This window comes from Oratosquilla oratoria, chromosome 35, assembly GCF_046742065.1.
Source record: "Oratosquilla oratoria isolate Oo_2021 chromosome 35, ASM4674206v1, whole genome shotgun sequence".
NCBI classification, from domain to species: Eukaryota; Metazoa; Arthropoda; class Malacostraca; order Stomatopoda; family Squillidae; genus Oratosquilla; species Oratosquilla oratoria.
The window spans coordinates 781,822-807,593 of record NC_134811.1 but is presented as its reverse complement, the minus strand read 5'-3'; the positions used below and the strand labels follow the sequence as shown (position 1 = coordinate 807,593).

At 39.0% G+C, this 25,772-nt stretch overlaps 3 protein-coding genes across 6 annotated transcripts in view; 1 reads left to right on the top strand and 2 right to left on the bottom strand.

Moving 5' to 3' along the window:
• Taf2 (TATA-box binding protein associated factor 2) overlaps positions 1–2,119 on the top strand; it is a 29,997-nt gene extending 27,878 nt beyond the window's left edge. The window contains exons 24-26 of one of the 4 annotated variants that reach the window (XM_076173820.1): positions 62–85; positions 891–1,017; positions 1,698–2,119. In XM_076173820.1, the coding sequence (XP_076029935.1) occupies positions 62–85; positions 891–1,017; positions 1,698–1,939 (393 nt within the window). In that variant the 3' untranslated portion in view covers positions 1,940–2,119. Of the gene's footprint in view, positions 1–61; positions 86–890; positions 1,030–1,697 lie in introns of all 4 variants that reach the window. The other 3 variants (XM_076173819.1, XM_076173822.1, XM_076173821.1) reach the window with 3 other exon arrangements.
• Positions 2,120–3,322: 1,203 nt separating this feature from the next.
• On the bottom strand, positions 3,323–18,294 carry LOC143018458 (uncharacterized). Its single transcript, XM_076173823.1, has 10 exons — positions 18,151–18,294; positions 17,075–17,173; positions 16,402–16,526; positions 14,423–14,652; positions 12,856–13,474; positions 10,372–10,533; positions 8,904–9,199; positions 7,742–7,901; positions 6,812–6,988; positions 3,323–4,903 (listed from the first exon to the last, which is right to left on the bottom strand). Exons 1-10 carry the CDS (start codon positions 18,164–18,166, stop codon positions 4,649–4,651), a joined length of 2,139 nt encoding a protein of 712 aa, XP_076029938.1. The 5' UTR covers positions 18,167–18,294; the 3' UTR covers positions 3,323–4,648.
• A 3,892-nt stretch (positions 18,295–22,186) lies between these two features.
• Positions 22,187–25,716, bottom strand: LOC143018456 (macrophage migration inhibitory factor homolog). Its single transcript, XM_076173818.1, has 4 exons — positions 25,599–25,716; positions 23,989–24,116; positions 23,715–23,887; positions 22,187–22,339 (listed from the first exon to the last, which is right to left on the bottom strand). Exons 2-4 carry the CDS (start codon positions 24,094–24,096, stop codon positions 22,267–22,269), a joined length of 354 nt encoding a protein of 117 aa, XP_076029933.1. The 5' UTR covers positions 24,097–24,116; positions 25,599–25,716; the 3' UTR covers positions 22,187–22,266.
• Positions 25,717–25,772: the final 56 nt, after the last annotated feature.

Here is a 25,772-nt window from a genome sequence, read left to right as displayed (position 1 = left end):
TGTGTTGAAATAACCAAATTATATTTTATGTCTTTTCTATTTTCCATGTCTGTCGAGCCAGGAAGGGAGAAGGCAAGGGATAGGGGTGAGTGGAGAATGGTTATGTATGGATATTTTAATGCAGCTTGGAGGGATTCCTCCCCATGGTCTCTAATTTCTGCATGAGGGGACAAAGAGGGGAGGGTTGCAATATAAGTTAAGTGGCTATGCTGTGGATGTGCTGTGTCTTGCTGCATTGCTTCTGACATGGGCAATGTGCAGGAGGCAGGGATGACCCTTCATCCATGAGGAGCTAAGATGAGAGAGAGGAAAGGGTGATGGATGGAAGTGGGTATGTGCCCTTGGCTTGGCTACCTCCGTTATAAGGTGGAAGAACCCCTTGATGCATAGATGGACAGATAGGTAGATATTTGATGTATATTACTTCTTTTTCTGTCGAAAATACATTTTACAATATGCATGTGTGTATACTGTACATCAAGGACTTTTATCCCCTTACAAGGGAGGTAGCCAAAGTCAAAGTCATATTTACAATATGTAAGTCTCAAAAATGTTAAGCTTAAATTCCAGTAATTTATGAATATATTTGGTAGCTCTAGATACCTTAGAGGCACCCCAAAACAGTCCATAAAGCATTGAATGCATGCTACAATGCATCTACAGCATGGTAACATGCTATCAATACCCCAGTAATGGTAGTCAATACCCTGGTATGGGGTATTCCAAAATTATTAAAGAAATTCCTCAGGATTTGACAGAATTATTGAATTGCATAGAACTATTCAAGAAGCTAGCAAGAATGCCCTCTTTTTGTTTTCCATGAAATAATTGCATTTTTTTTACGTAACACTGTTTTTTAAAGTTTTGATGTCTGGTATTTTCTTCCTCAGGATTCTTTCGAGAGTTTTGAGGAAGCCCTAGATGGTGGTGGAAACTCCACACCTGTGTTACCTGGTAGCCTGGATGACTTTTCAGAATCGACAGCATCTTTACCAGGGGATGCCCAAAATGCCGCAGGTGTGCCTATAGGTGGGTCAAGATACCCAGAGCTTTAGTAGAATTAAGTGATATGATGATGTAGTTTAACGTCACAAACTCCTCCCATCGGAAGGCTAGGACGGTGCCCCTTACAGAGGACTTTGTAGCATTACAAAGTCCTCTGCAAGTAGAATTAAGTAAAATGCATGTTCACTTAACTCTGAGAAGTATGGTAGGGGTTACAAGGTTGGATAGAGTGAGAAATGAGGAGGTGAGGAGGAGAGCGGGAGTGGAAAGGGATCTGACAGGTGGGGCTGATGGAAGATTATTGGGATGGTTTGGACACATGGAAAGAATAAGTGAACAAAGATTAGGGAGACCCCTTGGTATATAGATTCATTTTTATTCTATGTATTTTTTTTTTTTTTTTATATATATTTATTAATTTTATTCATACATTTATATATACATATACCATGTTTTTTTTTTTTTTTTTTTTTTTTTTTTTTTTTTTTTTCTTTCTTTCTTTCAAGAATCCATACATCTTTCTCCTTTTCTATATGGTTTCTAGTAAGACTAATTGCAAAAGACCTATATCATTATAACCTCAGACATTGCCTGGAAGTGGAATTGTGGAATGTGTCTCTTATCAAATTAACCAGACTCCTTTTATGGTATATATTATATTGGTAAATGATGCCATGTATCTTTTTCCTCAGGTTTTGAACCAGGTATGTTTGAAGAAAATGGTGCTGGAGAAAATGGTAAGCAGTTACATAAAGTTAAGAAAAGGAAGAAGGATAAGAAGCACAAAAAACATAAAAAGCACAAGCATGATCAGAAGGACCAGGACAAATTGGATAAATTAGACAAATATATTAAGGAAGAAAACCTGAGCTCTGGGTCTTCCAACCCAGGCAGTCCAGCATCGCCAGGGAACGGTGAAACCATTACATTTTAGAAGTAGGAAATTTTGTCAAATGAAGGGTATTTAGAGAATTAGTTTACGTAGACCTTTCGTAAATCTATATATATGTACCTGTTTTATTACATTACATTTGTTCCTTCTCAGTGCAAGGTAGGGTAACTGTAATATGATTGTTTATTTACAGATCTTTTATAATTAAAAAAAAAAGTAAGAGATGACTATAATTATTTCCCCTCCTACAGGGCTTATAAGTAAATGGTAGCACTAACACATTGTCCATTTCTGACTTTTAGTTTATTTTTATTCTAACTACAACATACAAGTTATCAACATAGCGACTATATGTAGTTGGGTGGTAGTCTAAAATACTATTCTCATGGTGGTGATATGATGATATGGTTTAACGTCACACACTCCCCCCTATTGGGAGGCTAGGACGGTGCCCCCTCACAGAGGGCTTTGTAGCTTGGAATTTAATGAACCAAGCCCTTGGTTCAACTTCGCCGGTGGTAGGATTCGAACCGCCCTCTCATGGTGGTACATATAAGAATTGACCAAAGTTGGGCCCAGAGATGAACCTATAATAACTCCATTGATTTGTTGATACAGTTTCGTGTCTGGAGTGCAGAAAGGTACCCCTGTAGTGCCAATATTTCCAAGATGTTGGCTGAGCACTTGAAAGGAGATAGGGTTGCATGGTAGTGCACATTATCCATGATGATCTTGAGTGTCCATTCTAAAGGCACATTTGTGAGCAGACTCTCAACATCCAATGATACCAACATACCGCTAGATACACCTATGAGCTGATTTAAAGATTTCAGGGAGAACTTGTTTGGGATATGTACAGATATTAGTTTTTTTAATTTTTTGGCTCTAGAGTATGTCAAGGTTGTTACTTGAGAAATTACAGTTTGCAGTGAGTAGGTGTCCTTGTGTATTTTCACATATGTAAGCCTCCTTGATCAGAGGGGGCAATAAGGAAGTTAGTGACGAAACTTGGGAAGGTGTGCGGAAGGAGAAAGTTGAAGGTAAATGTGGAGAAAAGTCAGGTGATGATATGTACAAGGGGAGAGAATGGTAGCAGTTTGGAAGTGAGTGTTAAAGGAGAGAGGCTGGAGGAAGTGGATAGCTTTAGATACTTAGGGTCATGTGTGGCAGGAAAGGGAAGAGTGGAGGTGGAGGTAGATTGTAAATTGAGAGAAGCAATATAGTGCCTTGGGGGATTTAGTGCAATGAGAAATAGATATTTGGGAATGAATGCTAAGAGGAGATTGTATGAAAAGGTGATTGTGCCGACAACACTATGAGGCAGAGACATGGAACATAAAAGAGGATGAGTTTAAATATGTTTGAGATGAAATGTCTGAGAAGTATGGTATGGGTTACAAGGTTGGATAGAGTGAGAAATGAGGAGGAGAGCAGGGGTGGAAAAGGAGTTGGGAGATAGGGTTGATGAAAGAGTATTGGGATGGTTTGGACACATGGAAAGAATGAGTGAAGAAAGATTAGTAAAAGAAGTGTGGAAGGCAGAGGTAGAAGGAGTGAACACAAGGGGATGACCAAGAATGAGATGGATAGATAGGGTAAAAGGGGCATTGGGAAAGAGGGAAATGCCTGTTGAGGAAGGGAGGGAGAGGATAGAAGATAGAGGTAAGTGGAGAATGGCTGTGTATGGATGATACTGTGATATGTGGAAGGGAGTGGTTGTGTGTGAATGATATTTTGATGGAACCCAAAGGGATTTTTCTCTGTCTTCAATGTTACTGCACAAGGGGACAGAGAGGAAGAGGGTTGCTGATTAAATAAAGCAGCCTTGCTGTGGATGTGCTGTCTTGCTGTATTACTTCTGACCTAGGGCAATTAGCAAGATGCAGGGATGACCCATCATTTAGGAGGAGCCAAGAAAAGAGGGAGGGGTGGGTAGTACATGGGAATGAAATGGGTGGGAGTAGAGTTATGCCTTTTGACTTTGGCTACCCCCCTTGTAAGGGGGGAAAAAGCCATTGGTATGTGTATGTATGTATGTGTGTATATATATATGGAAATTAGCTCCACCGCAAGGACTTGAACCTCTGCCTTAGCGACTGCTTATTATGAAGTAGAGACAATAGCTTTGAGCCATGCCAGACACTACAAAAGGGACCCGGTAGTTCAGGTCGATCCTTTTGTGGAGCTAATTTCTATTTGTCACAATGACACACAACATTTATATATATATATATATATATATATATATATATATACACACACATACATACATATAGCCTGGATTATAGTGTTATGATGGATATAAAGTGGTAAGAGTCATGACATGCATTGGTTACCATCCTTAGAACTTCAATGGTGTCGTGAGGAAATTACAACCGGAGGTAGTTTTAGGCTACATTGCACCTATGCTATCTTGGAAATTAAAACACACTCCCATCTCCTGAAAATATAGCCTCCATCTTTCCTCACCTCTACCTGGGGATCATCCCTGTGGTCTGCCACTCAGTCCTTGGATCCCAACTAAGAAATCTATGGTGCCGTCACTGGCTGTAACCAGATTTCTAGATGCATACATATACCAAGGCTTTTTTCCCCCTTACCAGGGGGGTAGCCAAAAAGGACAAGGCACGAAAACATTCCCAACCATTTCATCCCCGAAAACACTCCACACCCCTCCACCCTCCCTCCCATCTTAGCACCTCCTAGATGCTTCAGAGTTACTATGATGGGGTCTTTGAAGCTATTGATGATCTAATTACAAAAACAAGATTTCTGAAAAGTATTGTTGGCCGTGCTTTCACCAGAATGCTTGTGGGTATTGATGTGATTGATGTCTCCAGCGAGCACGAACTGACCCGTGAGCGGGTAATATAGAAGGGAAGCTTGTACTTCATCTTCACCTGGAGATAGCCTGAGCTGCAGCATGTACACCCGATCTTGGCTCAAGCTGTCAAAAGGCTTCATTTTTATATGAGCTTGTATGGTATCGGCACGAAGAAGGTCGTACTGGTAAAAAGAAAAAGAAGTCTTTAGTTGAAATATTATTATTATTATTTTTTTTTTTCTCCAGGGTTTGCACCCACCCCAATCCCGACCGTGCAGTGGTGCAGAACAGTTTATATATAAAATTCAACAGGCAGTGTCCAGGTTATGCCTATTTTATTTGTACCACCTCGCCATTCCTTAGATCCCCCCAGAATGATCGCCTGGTTTTAACCTCTTCCATAGGTGTCAAACACTTGCATGCACATTAGGTTGCCTGATGTACAATAATGCATCAGAATACACACATTACAAGATTTAAAGTTACCACTGTTTTACTCATTCTATTTCAACCTAAATAAATATAACTACAGAAAATGCAATCAAGCCTGTTTACAGAATACAGGGGGGTCACTCAGCTACAACTACAAAATAAATATAATCAGAATGCTGACATAAGTATCCTTGTATACCCACTCACAGCTCATGATCCCTAAATAGGCGTCATAGTATTCTAGGAGTTAAAATCTTTTCGAAAGAAAATATACATATACACACAGTTTGATGGTGTAGTGGTACTGTTCTTGGCCACTAATTCAGTGATCAGAGTTTGAATCCTACCCAGGACTAAATTTCAGCATTGCTGCATTGTAAGTTGGTAGTCCAACTCTAGTGGACAAAGAGTTTGTGCGTGTGTAATGTTGCATCATTAGCCATAGATCAGGCCATATATGAGCTCTGAACTCTCAGCCAAGAGATCACAAGCCCAACACGCCATCCAAGACTATAGTGAATTACACATACATATATAGTGAATGAACACAACATATCTGGTTTGATTATGACAACTATGAACAGTTTTGGCAAAGGAAACACCATTTGAGGACAAAGCCTTTATTGGTTGTACGTTCCCTTCGTTATACTATTCCCTCTTAAAGCTGTCCTGTACCACTTCTTTGAGTATACTTTTTCTTTTTGTCTCCTATGGTTGGTAGCGGAAGGAAAGAATTCTGCCACCGCGTTCCCATGCGAGTTGTAAAAGTAGATAAAGTGGGACAGAGTGATGAGACTAAGTAGCCTGATTTTTAACAAGGTCAGCAGTTTATATACTTTGAGATAGCATTCTTCATTTCTGTACTTGATAAAACTAACAAGCGAAATGCTGTACAATTAATAAAGGCGTCGCCCTCAGATGGTGTTTACTCTGCCAAAACAATGTGTATTAAGTAGATGACAACTTTGGGAGTCTGTGGTAGTGATCAGCTTCTTCCTTTGGTGTTGTGACTCAGTGACATCAAGGGCAGATTATCCCTTCCATACAATGATGCCTATCTAGGCATCATGATGTATGAGTTGGTATACAAAGATGCCAGCATCAGCATCTTGATTATATTTATTTTATAGTTGTAGCTGAGTGGGTGGGAGTGGTTTCTATGCTTTTTTCTTTTTGGCTACCCCCCGTGTAGGGGGAAAAAACCTTTGGTATATGTATGTATGTAGCTGAGTGACACCTGTATTTGTGAACTGGCTTGATCACGTTTTCTGTTGTTATTGATAGTCAGTGTAAGAGAACAAGTAATACAACTCTAACTTTATATTTTATAACAGTGTTGTGATGCATCATTGTACATGAGGCTGCCAATGCTGCCCACAAGAATTTAACTCGTACCAAAGAGGTTAATAACAACAACAACAACAACTCTTTCTCCTTTTCCCCCTCTGCTCCCCTTCCTTCTTTTCCTTCTTCCTCTCCTCCCTCCTTCTCCTCCTTCTCCCTCTTGTTTATCTTTCTCCACCTCCCTGACTACCTACTCAGTAATATTGACATCACAGCCATGAAGATATACTTTTACATGTGAGACTACAATCTGCCAGTCACTACCCAATAGTGTGAATGGTGATTAATATTAAGAGATAAAACATGTAATCTACCTTGGTACACTTTATACACTGTTTGAACTTCTGAACATTTCTGTTGATTGTGGCCATCACGAAGTCACTCCCGTTGAGGGCTATGGGGTCATTGAGGGCCAAGTCTTGCAGGGTATGACACGAACAGAATTTCTCTTTGATTCCTGCATCACGGCAAGAGCGATCCTCTGGGATTTGCTGTCATGGTAGTAATGGGAATTTGATTATATTTCTTTCAGCACCAGTAGCTTTCAGCCTAGGGTCCATGGATGCTGGGGGCAATGGTATTTCACAAATTGGACACAACAAAAACACTAGCTATATTTAGTGGATACAGTACCTAATGATTTTATACAGTGCTGAAATGGCCTCAAGAGAGCTGTAGAATAGTAATACAGTGAGACCTCTCATTACCGGACGTTAATTAGCTGTGTTTGCGGTGTTTTTGCTGTGTTTTTGGTGCTGTTGTTTAGTGTGTGCAATCACTATGCCACCCAAAAACCACTCCAAAACACCGAAAACACAGCAAAAATACCACAAACACAGCTAATTAACGTCCGTTAATGAGAGGTCTCACTGTACTGCAACACAAGTTAATGGGCTCAAAACCCACACTCTACACTGAATAGAATAGTCTTTCACTAACCAGAATAATACCCTTAAATGACTAAAATTTGTTATAACAATTCTGAGAAAGTTATTGAGATGTTTTGTCTATAATCACATTATTCTTCATAAAATCAACTTACTGTACTATTGAAATGGTTCGAGCCTGTTTGATTAAATTCTTCCCTATCAGGAAGCTTTTATCTGCAAGTTCTTTTATTTGTCTCTGTAGCAAGGTTACTGTCGCAAAAACCACATACAACCATGACTGTGCTTAGGTTCAACCCAGACCCATATCTCGGATGGAACATATGTGAAGGAGGCAAACTGCAAGTTTCAACCGACCTGAAAAAGACTGACTCCTCGTGTGTCACCTGGGACACTCCTCACATGACTCTTGAGGGCATAGCGGCCATGGGCAAGGTCCTGCAGGGTCTTGTGAAGATCAAAGTTGGAGGTGAGACTGTGAGTGTTGCCCATCAAGTTGGAAAAGGCTTCAGGATAGCTTGAGTGGAGGGAGTTTACAAGAATGTCATTAACTCCTTCCCTCTCCAGGATTAAATCAATTGGTAACTGTTAGAAGGAATATTCAAACCCTCTCTCATAGGAGGGCTTTAAGAGTTCATGAAAACAAATAAGGAAGACTACATATAGATGCATAAATACTTGGTATAGTTTACCTGGTAATATACCCCAAGCCAGAACAATACATGAATTCAAATCAAAATATACATACATACTTACATACATATACCAAGGCTTTTTCCCCCTTAAAAGGGAGGTAGACAAAAAGGAAAAGGTATAAAATCATTCCCACCCATTCCATCCCAGAATACACTCCACACCCCTCCACCCTCCCTCTTATCTTAGCACCTCCTGGATGACGGGTCATATACCAAGGCTTTTTCCCCCTTACAAGGGAGGTAGCCAAAAAGAAAAAGGCATAAAACCATTCCCACCAAAATCAAAATATGACAAAAAGAAATCGAGGATATAGACGAGTTCAAGATGTACTTGAATTTGGGGCTGGCGATGATAAATTGGAGATTAGGAGATAGGAACCAATGAGCACTGCTCCTTTCCTGTATACCAGCATTTCTTAACCTTTTTCGACCTCAGCACCCCTTTTGGTCAGGCCTAAACAGTCCAGCACCCCCTACCATTGGCTAACACTTGGTTACTATAAAGATAAAGTAAAGACATATGTGACCTTCCCCAGCATCCCAGGTTAAGAAACGCTGCTGTATGCAGTACCACAATTAGCTAAATAGATATATGGCTCAAGGTCATGAGATACAACTAAATGTCCCAGTAACTCAAGAACGAGAGCCACTGGTACGACAATAACGACAGCATCTTCATTTCCATCATCATCATTGTCGGCAGACATGTATGTATCTACAGTGTATATAACATATGCATGCATAAGTTTATTTTTTTTTTTTTTTTTTTTTGATGGGTTTTTTACTAGATGGGTTTTTATAGCTATGGCAGAAATTATCCTTACCTCTGCTGAAACCAAGATGGCAGAACAAAAAACATGAAAGGCAGTCTCTCCTCCAGCCTTCCAGCCCAGGCTGACCGCACTTCCCCCAGATTCCTCCCATAGTCGCTCAAGAAGACCAAGACAGACCTGTTGAGTGCCCCACTGGCTCTCAGTTCCTTCAGGTACTCGAAGTGGGGTCCATCAGCATTCTGAGTCACGCTGAGATAGTCTTGGGTGACACTTCTCGAAACAAAGAATCCGAAATGGGGAATGTCTGGAAAGGCTTTAGCCATGTCCAGGGAAGCCTCTTGGACCACCTGAAAATGGTGAATTGAGTTGGCACTTCCTACTAACATAGCCAAATGACCTCATCCACTCAAACTGGACAAATTTAGGTAGAAGGAAATATGCAAGAACTGGTTTACCAAAACAGTGGGTTAATGAATGGAATAGACTTAGTAACCATGAAGTGAGCTCTGAAACAATTGCTTGTTTTAAGAGAAGATGGGGGTAAATTTATGGATAGAGATAGGTGGTAAGGGACATGGAACTCCCTAGTGTAAGACTTATGGTCTCTAGCAGTCTCCTACATTCTTATATTTTTATGTTCAAATGTTCTGTTGCTGACACCTGAATCTGATTCATGGTATATATTGCTTAATTATGATTTTGTTTACAGAAAAAAGAATTGTATTATGAGGGAACTAATATACATATAAATGTACCATATATTCAACAACAAATTATAAATTTGCTTATATGGTCAGACTCGAGTGTCTGCAATAGTAGGCTACACATCACACAAGCATCATACCAATCTTAATCTGTGTAGATCAGACGTGCAAGTTTGGGTAGTTCCTGAGTAACATAATGTTGCAAATGTGGGCATTCCTTCTTTAAAATAATTTTAAGTAAAACTTTCATCATTTATTTCCAAAATGAAAAGTAATCATGATAAATCAGAAAGATTTAATAAATTGTGAAAAAAAAATGCTGCTCTCATTGCTGTACAGATTCATTGAGAAGTCATTTTAAAGGATGCAATATCTACATTGTGAGGTGCATTTGATGAAGACCCTACATTTGAAGACTCATTTTACACTCAAGGATTCTTGAAAAACACTCATTTGAGACATGTAAGGCGCATTTGAAACTAAAGAATTTTGCTAAAGACTCACTTGAAAAGTGTAACTCCTACATATTAAGACTCATCTTACACTCAAGGATTCTTGAAAAACACTCATTTGAGACATGTAAGGCGCATTTGAAACTAAAGAATTTTGCTAAAGACTCACTTGAAAAGTGTAACTCCTACATATTAAGACCCATCTTACACTCAAGGATTCCTGATAAACACTCATTTGAGACAAGCCCAACGTTGTAAGACAAATCATAAATCATAAAACCTTCGTTAGAAATGTATGAGCTTGACATTGGAAGATGTCTTAAAATCATAAAATCTTGGCTACTTTCTCTGTTCTTGACTTACCTGCAGACTCATTCTGGGACCTTGACAGAAGTTCAGGTTGCCCACGACCTGCCAAGACACTCCTCTATTCATGGCACGAAGGAAAGATCTGCCGTAGAACTCTGTTGGTTGTGCACGAAACCCCGACAGCTTAGAGTTAAAAATGCCCACGTTAGGCGTGTCCTAAAAGAAAGTAAATTTATTTGATGAAATAGTAAAAAGACACACATAAATCATTGTGATTTGATCATTGTAATAATAATCAAGTTTTATTCTAGGACCAATGACAGATGGCTGCTAGTGGCCGTGAGAAATTGACACGAGAGAGGATCATCTTCAATAGCTATCAATTGATTGTGAAGTACAGTCACCAAAATACCCCAGGCCAGGGATGGGCAACCTTTGGCATAACAAAACCTGGAACACTATACATATGCAATATATATATATGTATATATATGTATATATATATGTATATATATGTATATGTATATATGTATATATATATATATGTATATATATGTATATGATAAATTGTTTAAGACAAATGAGAGAGTGATAGGTGGGGAAGGGTAAACGAAGATGGGCTAAGAATACATTTATTGTTCTTACGTTTCGGTTATTATAACCTTCCTCAGAGAACTTGTTACAGAACATCTTGGTCACAACATTTATACCCGTAGTGGGGGAACTTGTGAAGCTTCGAGTGTCAGGTTTTTTCTAGCGCATTTATTATTAAGAGACTGGCTGCTTTAGATAGGCATATAAATCCTTCTCTGTCGTTATTATTTTCTTTGACATTTATATGTGCAGCTTCAACTGTCTTTCTCATCTTCTTTTTTAATCCTTTGTGTAAAATTTCAACTTTACTCCATTCAGGAAGGTTGTTGCATATTTCGAGGTGGCGGACCAGGGAGTTGGACGTTCTGTGTGCTTTTAAATCATTCCTATGTTCGTTTATCCTCTTCTCGATTCCTCGACCTGACTCACCTATATAAGCCAAGGGGCAGCCACTACATGGAATGCGGTAGATCACACTGAGGTCGTTGTTGTCATTAGTGTGGTTTTTAAACATTTTACCTATTTTATTACATGATACCTTGGCGATGTTTATGCCACCTTTCAGTAAATATCTATCAATAATTTCGGTTTTATCAGAATTAGGTACAACTTTACTCCCGAATGGAGTAAAGTTGAAATTTTACACAAAGGATTAAAAAAGAAGATGAGAAAGACAGTTGAAGCTGCACATATAAATGTCAAAGAAAATAATAACGACAGAGAAGGATTTATATGCCTATCTAAAGCAGCCAGTCTCTTAATAATAAATGCGCTAGAAAAAACCTGACACTCGAAGCTTCACAAGTTCCCCCACTACGGGTATAAATGTTGTGACCAAGATGTTCTGTAACAAGTTCTCTGAGGAAGGTTATAATAACCGAAACGTAAGAACAATAAATGTATTCTTAGCCCATCTTCGTTTACCCTTCCCCACCTATCACTCTCTCATATATATATGTATATATATATACATATACATATATAACATTATATATATATATGTATATATATATTTTTTTTTTTTTTTTTTTTTTTTTTTTTTCCCGCAAGGCTGCGGGGTGGGGCCCTAGGTGAAGGGAGGGTCCCATACTCACATTTAGACCCACAATTCTACTCCCTTGACACACAAGTGAAATTTATATAGAAGATTTGGGTGATTTTGTCGCACACATATATATATATATATATATGTATGTATGTGTAATCAAGACGACGCCATCCTCATGTACCCATTTGCTCCTCATGACGCCGACGTTGGCGTCATCGTACAGAAGTGGCGACACGAACGTAACCTATTTCTAGAGGCCAAAGCAGGAAATGATGCAAGGAGGCATGTGAATATTTATATATAAATATCCATTTCCACCATTTCAAAAATATTTTTGGTGAATAATTGCACCAAAAGTATCACTGCAGCTTGCCATTCCGTTTGCACGTGCAACAGCGATATAGCGAGCACTTTGATCGGTGAATGTACAGCTCTGGGGAGCTGGCATCCGGGTCAGCTTTGATTATTTTACTCATTATTTCATGTACATTTAGACCACCAGTTAACTGGATATAAATCCCATCTTCCCCCGCCACTCCTCTTTCTGAAAAACTGGTATCGAAACAGATGCACACTAACACAACACAGATACAAGTCCCGATCTGCTTCATAGAGACCGTTGCTAACAACCGTGAAGCTGTGGATTTCCAGTCACTAATCTCAAGGCGACAAGTTATTTTCATCCTGTTAATTATTATAAGTTATTTTTATCCTGCTCTCCATTGTTCTCGTGACATAGGCTACATTTCAGATTTTGTTCCTTGTTGATGAGAGCCAAATCGTATTGAATATTATTATGCTCATTTTAGAAAAGAAATTCTGTAGTGAAAATTTTGTGGATCCTATTCCAGTACGGACATAATCTAACAGCATATCATAGGTTATAACACACGTACCTCCATAAACGCCGTGACGTATCCGTTTTCTTTAAATTCGTTCCAGACGAAAGGACAGTCGTCCAACACGCGGATCTTCTCGGCAAAACATGGGTGGCTCCGAATTTCCTTGTGCGAAAATCCCATCAGGAAAGATATGACGTTGGGGTAGGTACTGTCCCCAACTTGGTTATATCCCTTGAACTCCAGGGCTCCTAGTTCCTTCGTCAGAAAATCGAGAGTCTTTGGCATCGTTCTGTGGAAGTGGAGGCGGGAGACCGCAGTCGTCATGAAAATAATAACGCTCAGTCGGTCCTGGAGCGATGTCGATTTCGTCCTATTCTCTCGATCAGCAGAATCATTTCTCGATTGGGCTTGGCCAAGCACGACCCCATTAAGCGATAAACTAGTCGAGAAATTCCTTGACTCATCTTCGAGAGAGCTACCTTTTGTTCCTAGTGCAGCTTTGATTAGAGCGCGTTTGTATGCCTCTTCTTTCCTCCGTAATATTTTGTCCCTTTGGACAAATATATGAATATTTGTATAAACTTGAAATTTTCTAACTTTGCATATAACTAGGATGGCTTCTTGAGTTATAGTTGTTTCTGCTTGAGTGATTGGGACACACTTATTGTAGAGGCTGTGGACAAAGAATACAAATATGAATTATATATATATATATATATGTGTGTGTGTGTGTGTGTGTGTGGATAGAAACGTGTGGGCGTGCGTGTGTGTGTGTTTCGTACGTGTGCGTGTGTGTGTTTCGTATGCGAGTGTCCGCGCGTGCGTGAATGTGTGTACTCGCGCGTGTATTTACCCAAGGTCTAAATATACTTAGATCTTGTATTTACCTACAGTAGTTGTATATTACGGGAAGGGGAGCTATGCTCGTGGTGTCCCGTCTTCATATAATTTTATCTAAACTATCTTTAAATTCATGTATTGTTTTTGCACTTTCTCATCTAACTTGTTCCAAATGTCTATTACTCTGTGAGGAAACCTGTTCTTTTTCAGATATCTTCTATAGCTGTCTTTCTTGATTTTCTTTCCGTGTCCTCTTGTATTTCTATCATCCCATTTTATTAGATCCTCTCTATCAATAATTTCTATGCCTTTCATGATTCTGTAAATAGTTATCAAATCTCCTCTCTCTCTTTTTTACTCTAGTGTCTGTAGCTCAAGTTTTGCTAGTCTCTCTTCATATGATAGTTTTGAGAGTGTTGGTGCCAATTTTGTAATTGCTCTTTGTATTCTTTCAAGTTTTGTTATACATTTTTTAGTATTTGGTGACCACATCGTTGCTGCATATTCCAATCTTGGTCTTATCAAAGTGATTAGTATATGTCTGTACATGCGTGCGTGTGTATCGGCCTGTGCTTGTGTGTATTTGCACGCGTGTGTGGACGTGTGTGTGTGTGTTCGTGCGTGCGCACGTGACCCTAAACAAGCTGAACGCAAGGGCCCATCTAAACAGAAATTAATAATTTAAGACAAGAAATTAAGGATTGATTACATGGTTATACAAACATTAAGAATTAAGATGCATAGACAAAAATCTAAAATAAAAACCCGCGACACTACTCACACGTAATTATCATCACAGTGTTTGTCGAAATTGTGCTTCGGTTGGGAGAGGCGCCAAATGGCGTGATAACAACAATAAAGGCCGTCGGCTCGCCCAGTGGTATCGTTGCCCTGCTTCGCCTTCACAAAGTTCTGAAGGTTAGGTGTCAGCGTGTTGTTGACTTGATCCTCGTGGAAAAGGAGAGTTGTGCCTCTGGAGGTAGTCAGAGGCGGAACGAGAGTGCAAGTCACCTACGGAAAACGAGATATGTCAAGGATCAAATGGTCAGTATCTACTCTACTCCCTGGCATGTAAAACACAACCTCGTACAAGACATACCCCTATTTTACAAGGATATTTTGCTTGGAAATGGTATGCTTCATCATGCATTTAAAGTAGAATATTATAAAGTGATTTGTAGAGAAAATGTATGATTCTGTTCATGGAATGCAATATTGTGACATACTACTGCCACAGACCACTAGGGCTGCGTGACTGATGGTAACACACCATCGCAGGACTATGGTATTAATATCATCTATTCATTGCAAATGGCTGACTGGCGGGTGAAAATTTAACATTCTTTTCAGATTTCTAAGATAATTTTTAATCTAGATTATGGACAAATGTTTCTTAAAGTTAACACAGTCGTTAGATAATATAAGACAAATATCAAGTATGGGTTATGTATTCTGGGGAGTGTGAGATGATGTGAGCTTCCCTCATAACTGCCGACGTATCGTAAGTAAATTTTCGAAAGTTTTTAAAAAGACTGACAATTCAGATTGTTTTCAATGTGTTATTGGTAACTCAGTCTACTGTAATAATTTTCATGTTTTTAATATCTTATTATAATCAATTTTTTGTTGTTGTCTATATAGCGAACTTGTGCACGTCCGACTCCCGAGCCCTAACGCCGACTAATACGGTATTTACAATTAACGAATTTCGCGGTTTCTCTCGTGTTTTCAACATTCGTCAGAAATATTTGAAATGGTACCTTCTGTCAGAGGCTTTCTGTAGTTCCGAAAGTAAACAAAAAATATACTAGGGACGATTAATTTTTAAACAATCGCATCTGTTGTATCCAACAGAATCACGAATTTATTCCCATTGTGTCATAGGCAAATCCACAGAATGTTCCTTTGCCGACAAATTGACCATTTGGCTTTGCCTAACGATCCTAACAATCAATTAACTCCGCCCAACAGACTCTACCATTTGACACCGCTTTACAAGCCTAATAAATGCGTTGCACATCAATGGTTACAGTATACCTAGCACAAATGAACTCACACGTTCTGAATAGCCCATTCTGTCCTCTGACCGGGCTCGAGATCTTTCTCTAAAAACTTCAAAGTGTACCTCTTCCACATTTTCACACAGGAAGAGTTAAGAGCAAGTGACTGGTCTCCTCTCACCATAACCAGTTGGTGACATAAAAACAGAGACAAACAACACAAACACTAATACAAACGTTCTTCCCAGATATCTAAGGGAGGGCCCGAGGACCGTTAGCGGCTACTGTGAGGCTACGGGTTCAAAGCCACCGAAACTCGAAGCAATAATCGACTTTTTTTTTCAACAACCAATTGTTTCAGTGCTCACTACATGGGTACTAAGTCTATTCCATTTGTCAACCACTCCATTGTAGTATTTTTTTTTAATGACCAATTGTTTCAGCGCTCATTACATGGTTATTGATTATATTTCATTTGTCAACCGCTCCGTTGGTTAATCAGTTCTTGGAAATTTAGGGTCAAGAAGGAAACAGGCAAGAACTGGTTTACCTACAAAGTGGTCAACGAATGGAATAGACTTAGTAATCATGTAGTAGTGAGCGCTGAAACCATCGGTTGTTTTAAAGAGATGAGATGGTTTTATGGATAGGGATGGCAGGTGGTAAGGGACATGGAACTGCCTAGTGTAGGACTTTTGGTCTCTTGCACTCTCCTAATTTCTTATGGTCTTAAAGTCTTATCAACAAGGAATCAACGCACCTTGTCTATTCGTCCGAGGAAACGGAGAGCTGACGGGTGTTGTGGTTCAAGGTCTGGAATGAAACATTTGGGACTGTGGACCAAAAAGCCATCCTTAGGGCACTCCACCAAGGGTCTGCTCGCCTCTGTGGGAAAAAAAATAGATACTTAAAGCCCCAGTCACATCAAGTTTACGACCTGTTTCCGACCACCTCCTTCGACGGTGGCACTTTTGTTTTTCTCACGGTAAGCGCCAGGTGGCTATTTCATAGTCATCTTCATGACGGGGAGATTCATTCCAATTGTTTTGTCTTGAATTATTATTATAAAAACAGAGAAACAGCACAAATCAGCCTGGTCGCCGGTGATCGGAAACAGGTCGTAAGTTTGGCGTGACTTGGCCCTAAGCGCAAATTAGGACGCATCACATCACAGAAACAGATTTCCTGTTGCTAAATTAAATTACAGTTTGAATTTCTCGCTCACTTGAAATGATTCTAGATGTTCCACCTCAGCATTTCAAGTGAGAGGGAAGCTCAAACTGGACTTCAATTCAGCAGCAGTAAGTCTGCTTTTGCTCTGTGCTTTGTCGCCTGCGTTTCAGTTTACGCTTAGGCTGATAATATAAGAAAGACAATTGCAATACTCTCCCCTCCTCACCTATCTCATTAAAGTAAAAATTTAGATAACTCACTTATAAGAAGTTTAGTGTAAAGGACGTCGTAGTAGGAAGTCAAAAGTAGCACTGTCCCAAACCCTAAAGTAACGGCGGCGTAAATCTTATGACGCTTTCCTGAAAACCAAAGCACACATGCTCGTATACATCTTATGTACCGTTACCTGCACTTAGTACAGCAGAAACTGGTGTCTTCTAGCAAGCTGTGAGCTGTATTTATCCGAGTTGTTGATTCACGATATGAATGAGTCTTATGACTTGTAAATGCTTGACAAGAAATACGTTTGCTGTAACTGTAGAGGACACCAGTCACTGTGGTACTTACGAGTGAAGGCAACTGCTTGTCTTGCTGTTGCATTGAAGCCGTATATTTTCTTCAATAAGTTAAACAACAAAGAACAACTTGGCGTACCTCATTCAACTTCATTGTATTACCAATCGAAGAAAGAAACCAACGGCTCATGGAAAACAGAGTTCCAGGTTTATGACGAAATTATGTGATCGATAACAAAATGCCTTTGTCCAGTTTCCCTAATAATTAATATTAAATTCCCTAATAATAATTAATTAAATAAATAACTGTAATATAACAATTAGTTGGAAATAATTTTCCTTTTGCAATAGAATAATTAGGAAATATACAAGAACGATCTGCGCGTGCGCAAATTCGTTCTAAAACGTAACAGTTGAAATCGCTGGTGAGACTACAAATAGATAGCTGGCCGAACTGTACTAACAAGATAGCTGGTCGAACAGTATTCGGTTGGATAGCTGGCCGAATAAGTGTCAAGTCTTCGGACAGGAGGTTAACAAGATTGTACAAAGAAGATTCACTATTAGTCTTCACCTCTTCTAATTCAACGCGTTTAGAAAATCTTCAAACCCCAAGCTAAGTGTAAAAACTATGTATATTATGAGGATCCTTGTGTATGTCATGGTTTCATGAAAGCTACAGGGTAGGGGAAATAAACTTTTTGGCGGATACCAATTACTACATCAGATGAAAGGTAAAACATTAAATTTAAATTGTTTACATACTAGTGAGTTGCAAGTTTAATTAAATTCGCAACATCTTTTCTTAATTTTCTACATACCTGTTATTGGAGGCATTGTTTCAGGTCTTTTTTGTTCTCAAAGTTCCCTCAATCACCGTTTTAACTCGATGTCACCTGCATTCCAGTTGTTTTAGCAAGTGCATCGATGAGTGATATAAGCCACAGCTGTAGACAAATAAATCTGACTGCAATAACGCGTGATCTCTTACTGGTTGCTGAATGTATGTGTATCTGTAGTGTTATTATGCCGCAATGAGCGCGGCTGTTTTAGTGTCGTGGCGTATGTAAAGTTTTTGTGCTTCAAAATAAGGTAAAATGAGTCATCTGGAGACAGATTACGTTCCATCTCTCGCTAAACTGTGTCACATTCATGTCCCCATTCGTACGTTACTGAATATATAACAAACGATTAAATGTTAGTTGGTAATATGATTAATATCTCCAACATATTTCGGGTGATACTTTTCAAAGCGTAGTTTCTAACGTGTTGAATCCACGCATTTCTAAATTATACACAAATCTTAATGCACAAAAAGTATGTATAAATAATTTACGTACATTGTTAATATCAGTGTTAACATTTCATAAAGAGATGGCATGAAGTCTAGCAAAAAAACACGGAAGAAGTTAGTAGAGATATGTTGTAACGGCTGCACATCTTAGCGACAGCAATAGATAAACGAATAAGTAAACAAACAAGGAAACAAATAAAAGGAAAATTGTCAATTGGTTCGGGAAATATTACAGATAGATACACTACTATTGATCCATTCAGATGGTTATTACCTGGTGAGGAAACTACAGTTGAGGTGGGTGTGCTATGGAAGAAAAGCGCAGTTGACAAACGGCCAGATTTGAATTGGTGCCTCGCTCGAAGTGGCTGCTAGTGAATGGCCAGCTTTTCTAACGTACTGTTGTGACTTTTCGTTGCTGGTTTTCTTGATATGAACAGTCGTAACTTAGGTGCCTTAGTGGTGCATGGGGAGCAACTGGGCAGTGGTTGGTTGGCTTCTGTATGCGACTCTTGGCGATTGCGACTGTCACAACGCAGCTGACCAGGACACTTGGCCATGAAATGAGTTACATTAATTAATGGATAAATGAATTAATATACACACACTGCCATAGGTTTTAGAACGAAGTGTGGGTGGGACGACATTAACCTTTGTAAAGCCAAAGTTAACTCAAATCTCTACTTGATCATCGTGAACGAGATGGAGTGTGGGGGGCAACGAAGAAAATAAACGACGGTAGCAAAAAATAAATAAATAAAACAAAATAAAAAGCGCTAGGAAGAAGTTAATCGAAATAGTCCATAATAATAATTTTACTTTGAACTGATGAAGGAGTTTCCTTTTAAGTAAACAGTAAACAAAATGGCTTGGCGGGCTAGAATATTTAATTTAGTAGTGACTGAAAAATATTATTTAGATGAGTTTTCTTCGAGAACAGTGTGAATTTTCTTCAAACGAATAAAATTGCCTGGTAGCATTCAAAACTATGATAATGATCAACTGTGATAGTGAAATTGGGAAGTTGTTGATCAGATAAGTAAGATATAATTTTATTTCGGGAGTGGGGTCGTTTCTTAAGTAAATAATACTGACAATTGTAAAAATAAAAACGCTCAGGTACCAAAACCCAAGGGTGATGCGCCTTACCTATGTCATTCGACAGTGAGATATTAAACTGGTCATAATATATCATGGTGCAGATGTGCAGTTCATTAATCATTAACACCCAAACAGGTAATGAATTTGATCAAATTTTGACACTGAGTTATAGGACGTAGGAATAGATTTGAAATTTTGATACAAATGATCTTGATAGCACGTACATAAACACGTAGGATATTTCCCCATTGTAGAAGGATAACTGAATCAGACGCTCGTCCACGTAATATATTTGACGTCCCTCTCATATAAGCACCTTGTGGATGGAAGACTATCCCTATGGGTCGTTTCGCACGTATCGACTTTTCGCCGTGCGCTACCCACGACACGACGTCATGCTCTCAAATAACCACGGGTGCCTATGGACGCTTTCGCACGTCACGACCATATGTGAAATTGTCTATAGACACCCATGGTTATTTGAAAACACGACGTCGTGTCGTGCACGGCGAAAAGTCGATCCGTGTAAAACGAGCATATACCCGACACTGCACAGGTCGAGGCAGTGGAGCTTGTCAGCGCTTCCACATCAGGCTCGTCATCAGATTTGTTTTATAAATCATAATTCATTATTATTCATTGTTTATTGTTATAATTAATTATTGTTTATTGTTTATAAATCATTATTATTATTTATACATTATTGTTTATTATTTATAACTTATTATCTATTGTCTCCACTATTTCACGTATTTTCTTCCTTATTCCCTGGCGATCTTCATTCCTGCATTCTGAAAGAAGGTGCTAATTTTGACCCGAGTTCAAATAGTATTTCAGTTGGGTAAGGTTAAATTTGTTAAGGATAAGTTGAGTTCAGATAGGAGGCTAGGACGGTTCCCCTTACAGAGGACTTTGTAGCGTAGACTTTAATGAACAATGCCCTTGGTCCAACTCGCCGATGGCAGTGGTCGAACTGCCATCACTTCGACCTACGCCGCAAGTAGCGACGCCCTAACTCGTTCCGCCAAACCTAACCAAACCCGACATAACCTAACTTCACCTAACCAAACTTAACTAAATCCAAATATATCCATAACATTACCTAAATCAACCTAACCAAACCTAACCCAAATAATCTAACCTAGACTAACCCAAAACCAACCTAACCAAGCCAATCAACTCCAAACCTAACCTAGCCTGGCCTAACCTGACATGACCTAACGCTATCCTAACTTAACATAACCCAACCCAACCAAAACTAACCTAATTTAGATTAATCTAACCTAACCCAACGCCAACCTAGCTTAGCTTAGCCCAACCTAACCAAACCTAACTCAACCCAATTTAACTAACATAACCTAAACCTATCACCTAACCCAAACTGATCTAACCTAACCAAACCTCATCTAACCTAACCTTACCCTAACTTAACCCAATCTAGCCTAGCCAAGGACCAAAACCAACCTAACCTACCCTAACTGAAAACCAATCCAACGTGAGCTAACCAGACCTAAAGCCCTCGTCACACTATCACGATTCTCGTCAAATGTTGTGAATGTAAAAAGCTGCAGGATGACTTCGCCTACGGTATTCTAGACTTCACAGGTCTACAATTCATCAATGTGTCTAATATTCGTATTCTAGATTTAACTTCTCGTAGTTCGTCATTTAGTTTCTCAACGTTTGACGCAAAGTTAGTATGACATTTGGAAATTCGAAAAACAAAAGATTGTAAACAAAGTCATTTTTACTCAAACGAACTCAACTGAATCGTGACAGTGTGACCGGGGCTTAACGTGGCCTAACTTAACCAAACCAACCCTAACCTAACCTTTAGTTAACTTAAGCTAACCTAACTTAAACCAGACCAAAATCTAAACCTAACCTGGTTTAGCCCATGGATTTCGACAAAATCGTCAGTTTGACTGATTTGACCCAAACTTGCCTCAGAGGGAGAGAGTCGTGTACAGAAGAGTGGTATATGTGAGGAACCTGGACCCAAGGGTTTGTGCGTGGGGCCGTTAATTAACGGCTTGACTGGATTTCTGCCTTTCCGCCTCTAGGTTCCGCACCTTTGCCCTAGGTTTTCCCACCAATTCTAGTTTGAATTGAACTTAAAATTTTAGCTCCCCATCTCAAATAGACACATCTACTGCTCTGTTATATTTGATGTTAAAATTTTGTGTGGTAATGAAAATAATTATTGAAAATGTTCAGGCTTTATTACTTCATTTGATATTCAGTATACGTTTACAGTTTAATAAACAGAAATGCAAGGATGGAGTAATTTAAAGAAACAGCTGACACATTAGAAATTTAATCACTTTTACTTTTTAATGTATCACATAAACACAAATTTAAGTCAGTCGGCTAAATAATAGATATCACACACTCGGGTATACATCATACAATCGCCACTTGAGAATACAAACCTGACTTTTTTTAACAATAATCCATCTGTATTTTTAGGTAAATAGCATCTAAGTAACCAAGACTGCGTAGTAATGAGTAGTTGAACATTTGTCAAACTAATTCTTGTAACTTATCCTTTGTGAAAGGTTGTACCATCAAAGCCAACATTCTCCTTCTGCATGTCTATAAAGTTGATGTACATTCTGAAACGGAAACAGAAAGGACTGAACATTTAGGCTCATTTAAGTCTGGAGATGCAGTCTAGAGGGGCTGACAATCAAGTCTCTAGACCAGCGTTTCTCAACCTTTTTACCCTTGCATAATCTTTAAAATAAATTGCATGTCTCAAGGAACCCCTGCGCAAAAAAAAAAAATCATTTTATTTTCATCGTAATTATAGGTTAGATAGGATGATGTCTTTTGCATTATTACAATGACCAAGAATATGTCGTGCGTGTTTAATTATATTACGCATATGAAATTAAATAAAAAAAATCAAAAGTGCATTAGCTTATCTCACTTGTTCTCGCGGAACCCTTAGGGACCTTTTGCGGAACCTTTGGGTTCCGGGGAACCCTGGTTGAGAAACGCTGGTCTAGAGAATACCATCATCAACTGAAACTGTATTTTTCCACCTTTTTTACATTCGACAGTTCGTCGACAGGTTTTACTCATATCTGTCTGTGACCGAACAAGCCCACTGGGTATGGTTATAAGAGCACTTTGGTATTAAAATTTATTTTGATTAATTAATCAATTTTGATTAATTTTTATCAAGTGTTTGTATCATCAGGATACTTGCTGGCCGAGCGGGTTAGAGCGTCGCTACTTGCGGCGGAGGTCGAGGTTACGGGAATTCGAATTCTGCCTCCAGCGAGTTGGACCAAGGGCATGGTTCATTAAATTGCACGCTACAGTGTCTTCCGTAAGGGGCACCTACTTAGCCTCCTGATAAGGTGGGGATGGGGGGGGGGTTCGAGACACCGAATCGTCGTTAAAACCAAACCGAATCTTTTAAATACGAACAGCCGACAACTCTCCTGATTAATTACCGGTAACATTCTTACACTGATTGTACATTACAGACTCAGTCCAAAGTGTATTCCCAGAAAGTATTACTAAGGCGGAGCATGCCGACAGGAGACCTTTTAGTCCATAACTAGGTCGGATGCGGAAAAAATATAATAATGAAAAAATTATAATAATACAGATAATAAATACAATAAATAAATGCATAGGTATAGTTAAATAATAAACAGGTAAATAGTAAATAATACTAATAAATCAGAGGTAAGGCACGAACAGAGTTGTCAATCACTCGAGGTAATAATTATAGTATTGTTCCAACAATGCCGAACTTAGGAACCACTGTCATCAATCTCAACGATGCGTGTTTCTTGTTATATATAAAAAAAAATACTAACAACGATGAATAAACCTCTTGAATTATTACTCAACGCTCTTGCAAATCGTATCATGGTGTTTTAATTACAAATCAATATTAACAATCTGGGGTGTTGAGTAACTGAAACAAAAACATTTGGGATCTAACACTAAAAATAAATTATTTCAGCTCACCTATTCTTTGGAATACCTAAGTTCTTTTCCATATATTCTGAGATCCTTGCTGAATGCACTTTGTTTTCTTCAATACTAAGTTTCCCCGAGCTCATGAGCACAGCCATGCCACATGGTTCTGTCGACCGATTAAATATGAGCATTTGATCTGGGACAATATGAATGCTGACATACTGAAAAGAAAAAATCAGTATGCTATATTATCCAAATTTTCAAGAAAAAAATATACACACGATTTATCGTGAGTTTTGCTATTTTGGGTAGAAAACGGTACCGGCTCTGGCTTTCCTAACGTGTCTGCTACAAGCTTGCTTAGCTCCAACATACAACTCGCTGGTATTTTCTCCTTGGGTACATTTGTTGATAGATGAAGGTGCGGCATCTTGGCTCTCGTAAATTACTCTATAATGATAATAAAAATAGTTATTAACAATGATAATAACAAATTGAACATAAAGAATTACTGATTAGTTTACATAATAGAATCCATATAAAAATTGCATTTCCAACTTCATAAACGTCTTTGAGTATCAAATATACAAGAAAAAAATAGGTTAGCTTCATGCTTTCAGATTGGGAAAACAGCCTTCAACAATGTAGTGAGCACAAGATTAATATGTTAAAAAAAGATTGGGCACTATTTTGAAGCGGACGGAAAAGGGACCAATATATCTGGTTCTGCAAACTCTACTTAGAAACATATCTACGCCACCTAGCTTCAAATCTCATCAAAACCTACGAGATGCTTGTTAAAATTGTTTAAGTAAATTATTCATAATCTTTTGGGTGGATAAAATACCGCATTATATTAACAAAGTGGAAAAAATTAAATGATTTGTGTCACGGAAAAGTTATCACAAAGCAAGCATTACATAATAAACATACAGACCATGGAATATGGAGAGAAAAAAATACTCAAGTCAAACAATAACTGTACTAATGTGCTCTACCAACTGAGGCCATCTGGCCTGGTAAGGCTCATTTCACACGTATCGACTTTTCGCCGCACGCCGTCTACGACACGACGTCGTGCCCTCAAATAACCATGGGTGTTTATGGTGTCACACATCACGACCGTGACAACGTGTGAAAGCTTCCAAAGACACTCATGCAGAGCACGACGTCATGTCGTCCACGGCTCACGGTGAAAAGTTTAAATTACAAGGCCTGAGACAAAATTGATGGAAGATGAGACAGAGAAAAAAAAATACATCACATAAGAATAGAAAGAGCGTCACAGATGGGAGCTATGTTCGTGGTGTCCCGTATCTGTGCCTCGCCGTGTCTAATTTGCTCTTAGATTTATACATGGTCATTGCACATACTAATGTTTCGTCTAGCTTGTTCCATAAACCCACCACTTTGTGGGCAAAACTGTTCAGTTTCAGGTCTCTTCTATAACTATCCTTTTTGAGCTTCTTTCTATGCCCCTTTGTATTTCTTTTATCCCAATTTACTAAGTCTTCTATCAAGGACTCCCATACCTCTCAGTTTCTCGTATTTGGATCACGTGTTGGACTCGTGATTGACAGCTATTTACCTCCCGAAAGAGAGCTTAGAGCTCGTATATGACCGATCTATGGATAATGCTGTGACCTTACACACACACACAACTCCCCGCCCACGAGAGTTAGAGTAACAACTCGCAGCGCAGCGATACTGAAATGGTTTCAGCCCTGGGCGGGATACGAACCCGGACCTGCGTTATGGCAGCCGGGAACTCTACCAACTGCGCCACGAGTTGTGTGTGTGTGCCTATAAAACAGAGTAGAAGACAGTGTTATAAAATTGCCACAAACAACGAATTAAACTTTCAATGGGCCAGTGACAGCCTTACTGACAACGGTTCCCAACATATGATGTAAATTCGAATATCTTACATACCCGCTATGACACTGCTGTCAGCACCTTAATACTTTTGCAGTCTCCAACTGTCTACAGCACTGCATCATCTCCCAGGCGATAGATAACAACACTCAAGATTATTATCGGTCATATGAACACTTGAGTTGCCAGAAACTGATTGATTGGTCTTGTTTTTCATTAATCTCCGACATT

Bases quoted from the DNA above. Each gene is read 5' to 3' on its own strand.
- LOC143018458 (XM_076173823.1), bottom strand. The intron at 16,527-17,074 runs GTGAGTTATCTA...TTTTTCCCACAG, and splicing joins TTACACTAAACTTCTTATAA to AGGCGAGCAGACCCTTGGTG. The intron at 10,534-12,855 runs GTACGTGTGTTA...ACTTTCTTTTAG, and splicing joins ACGTCACGGCGTTTATGGAG to GACACGCCTAACGTGGGCAT.
- LOC143018456 (XM_076173818.1), bottom strand. From the start codon at position 24,096: ATGCCGCACCTTCATCTATCAACAAATGTACCCAAGGAGAAAATACCA. The intron at 23,888-23,988 runs GTACCGTTTTCT...TTTTCTTTTCAG, and splicing joins CGTTAGGAAAGCCAGAGCCG to TATGTCAGCATTCATATTGT. The intron at 22,340-23,714 runs GTGAGCTGAAAT...TTTCCGTTTCAG, and splicing joins TTAGGTATTCCAAAGAATAG to AATGTACATCAACTTTATAG.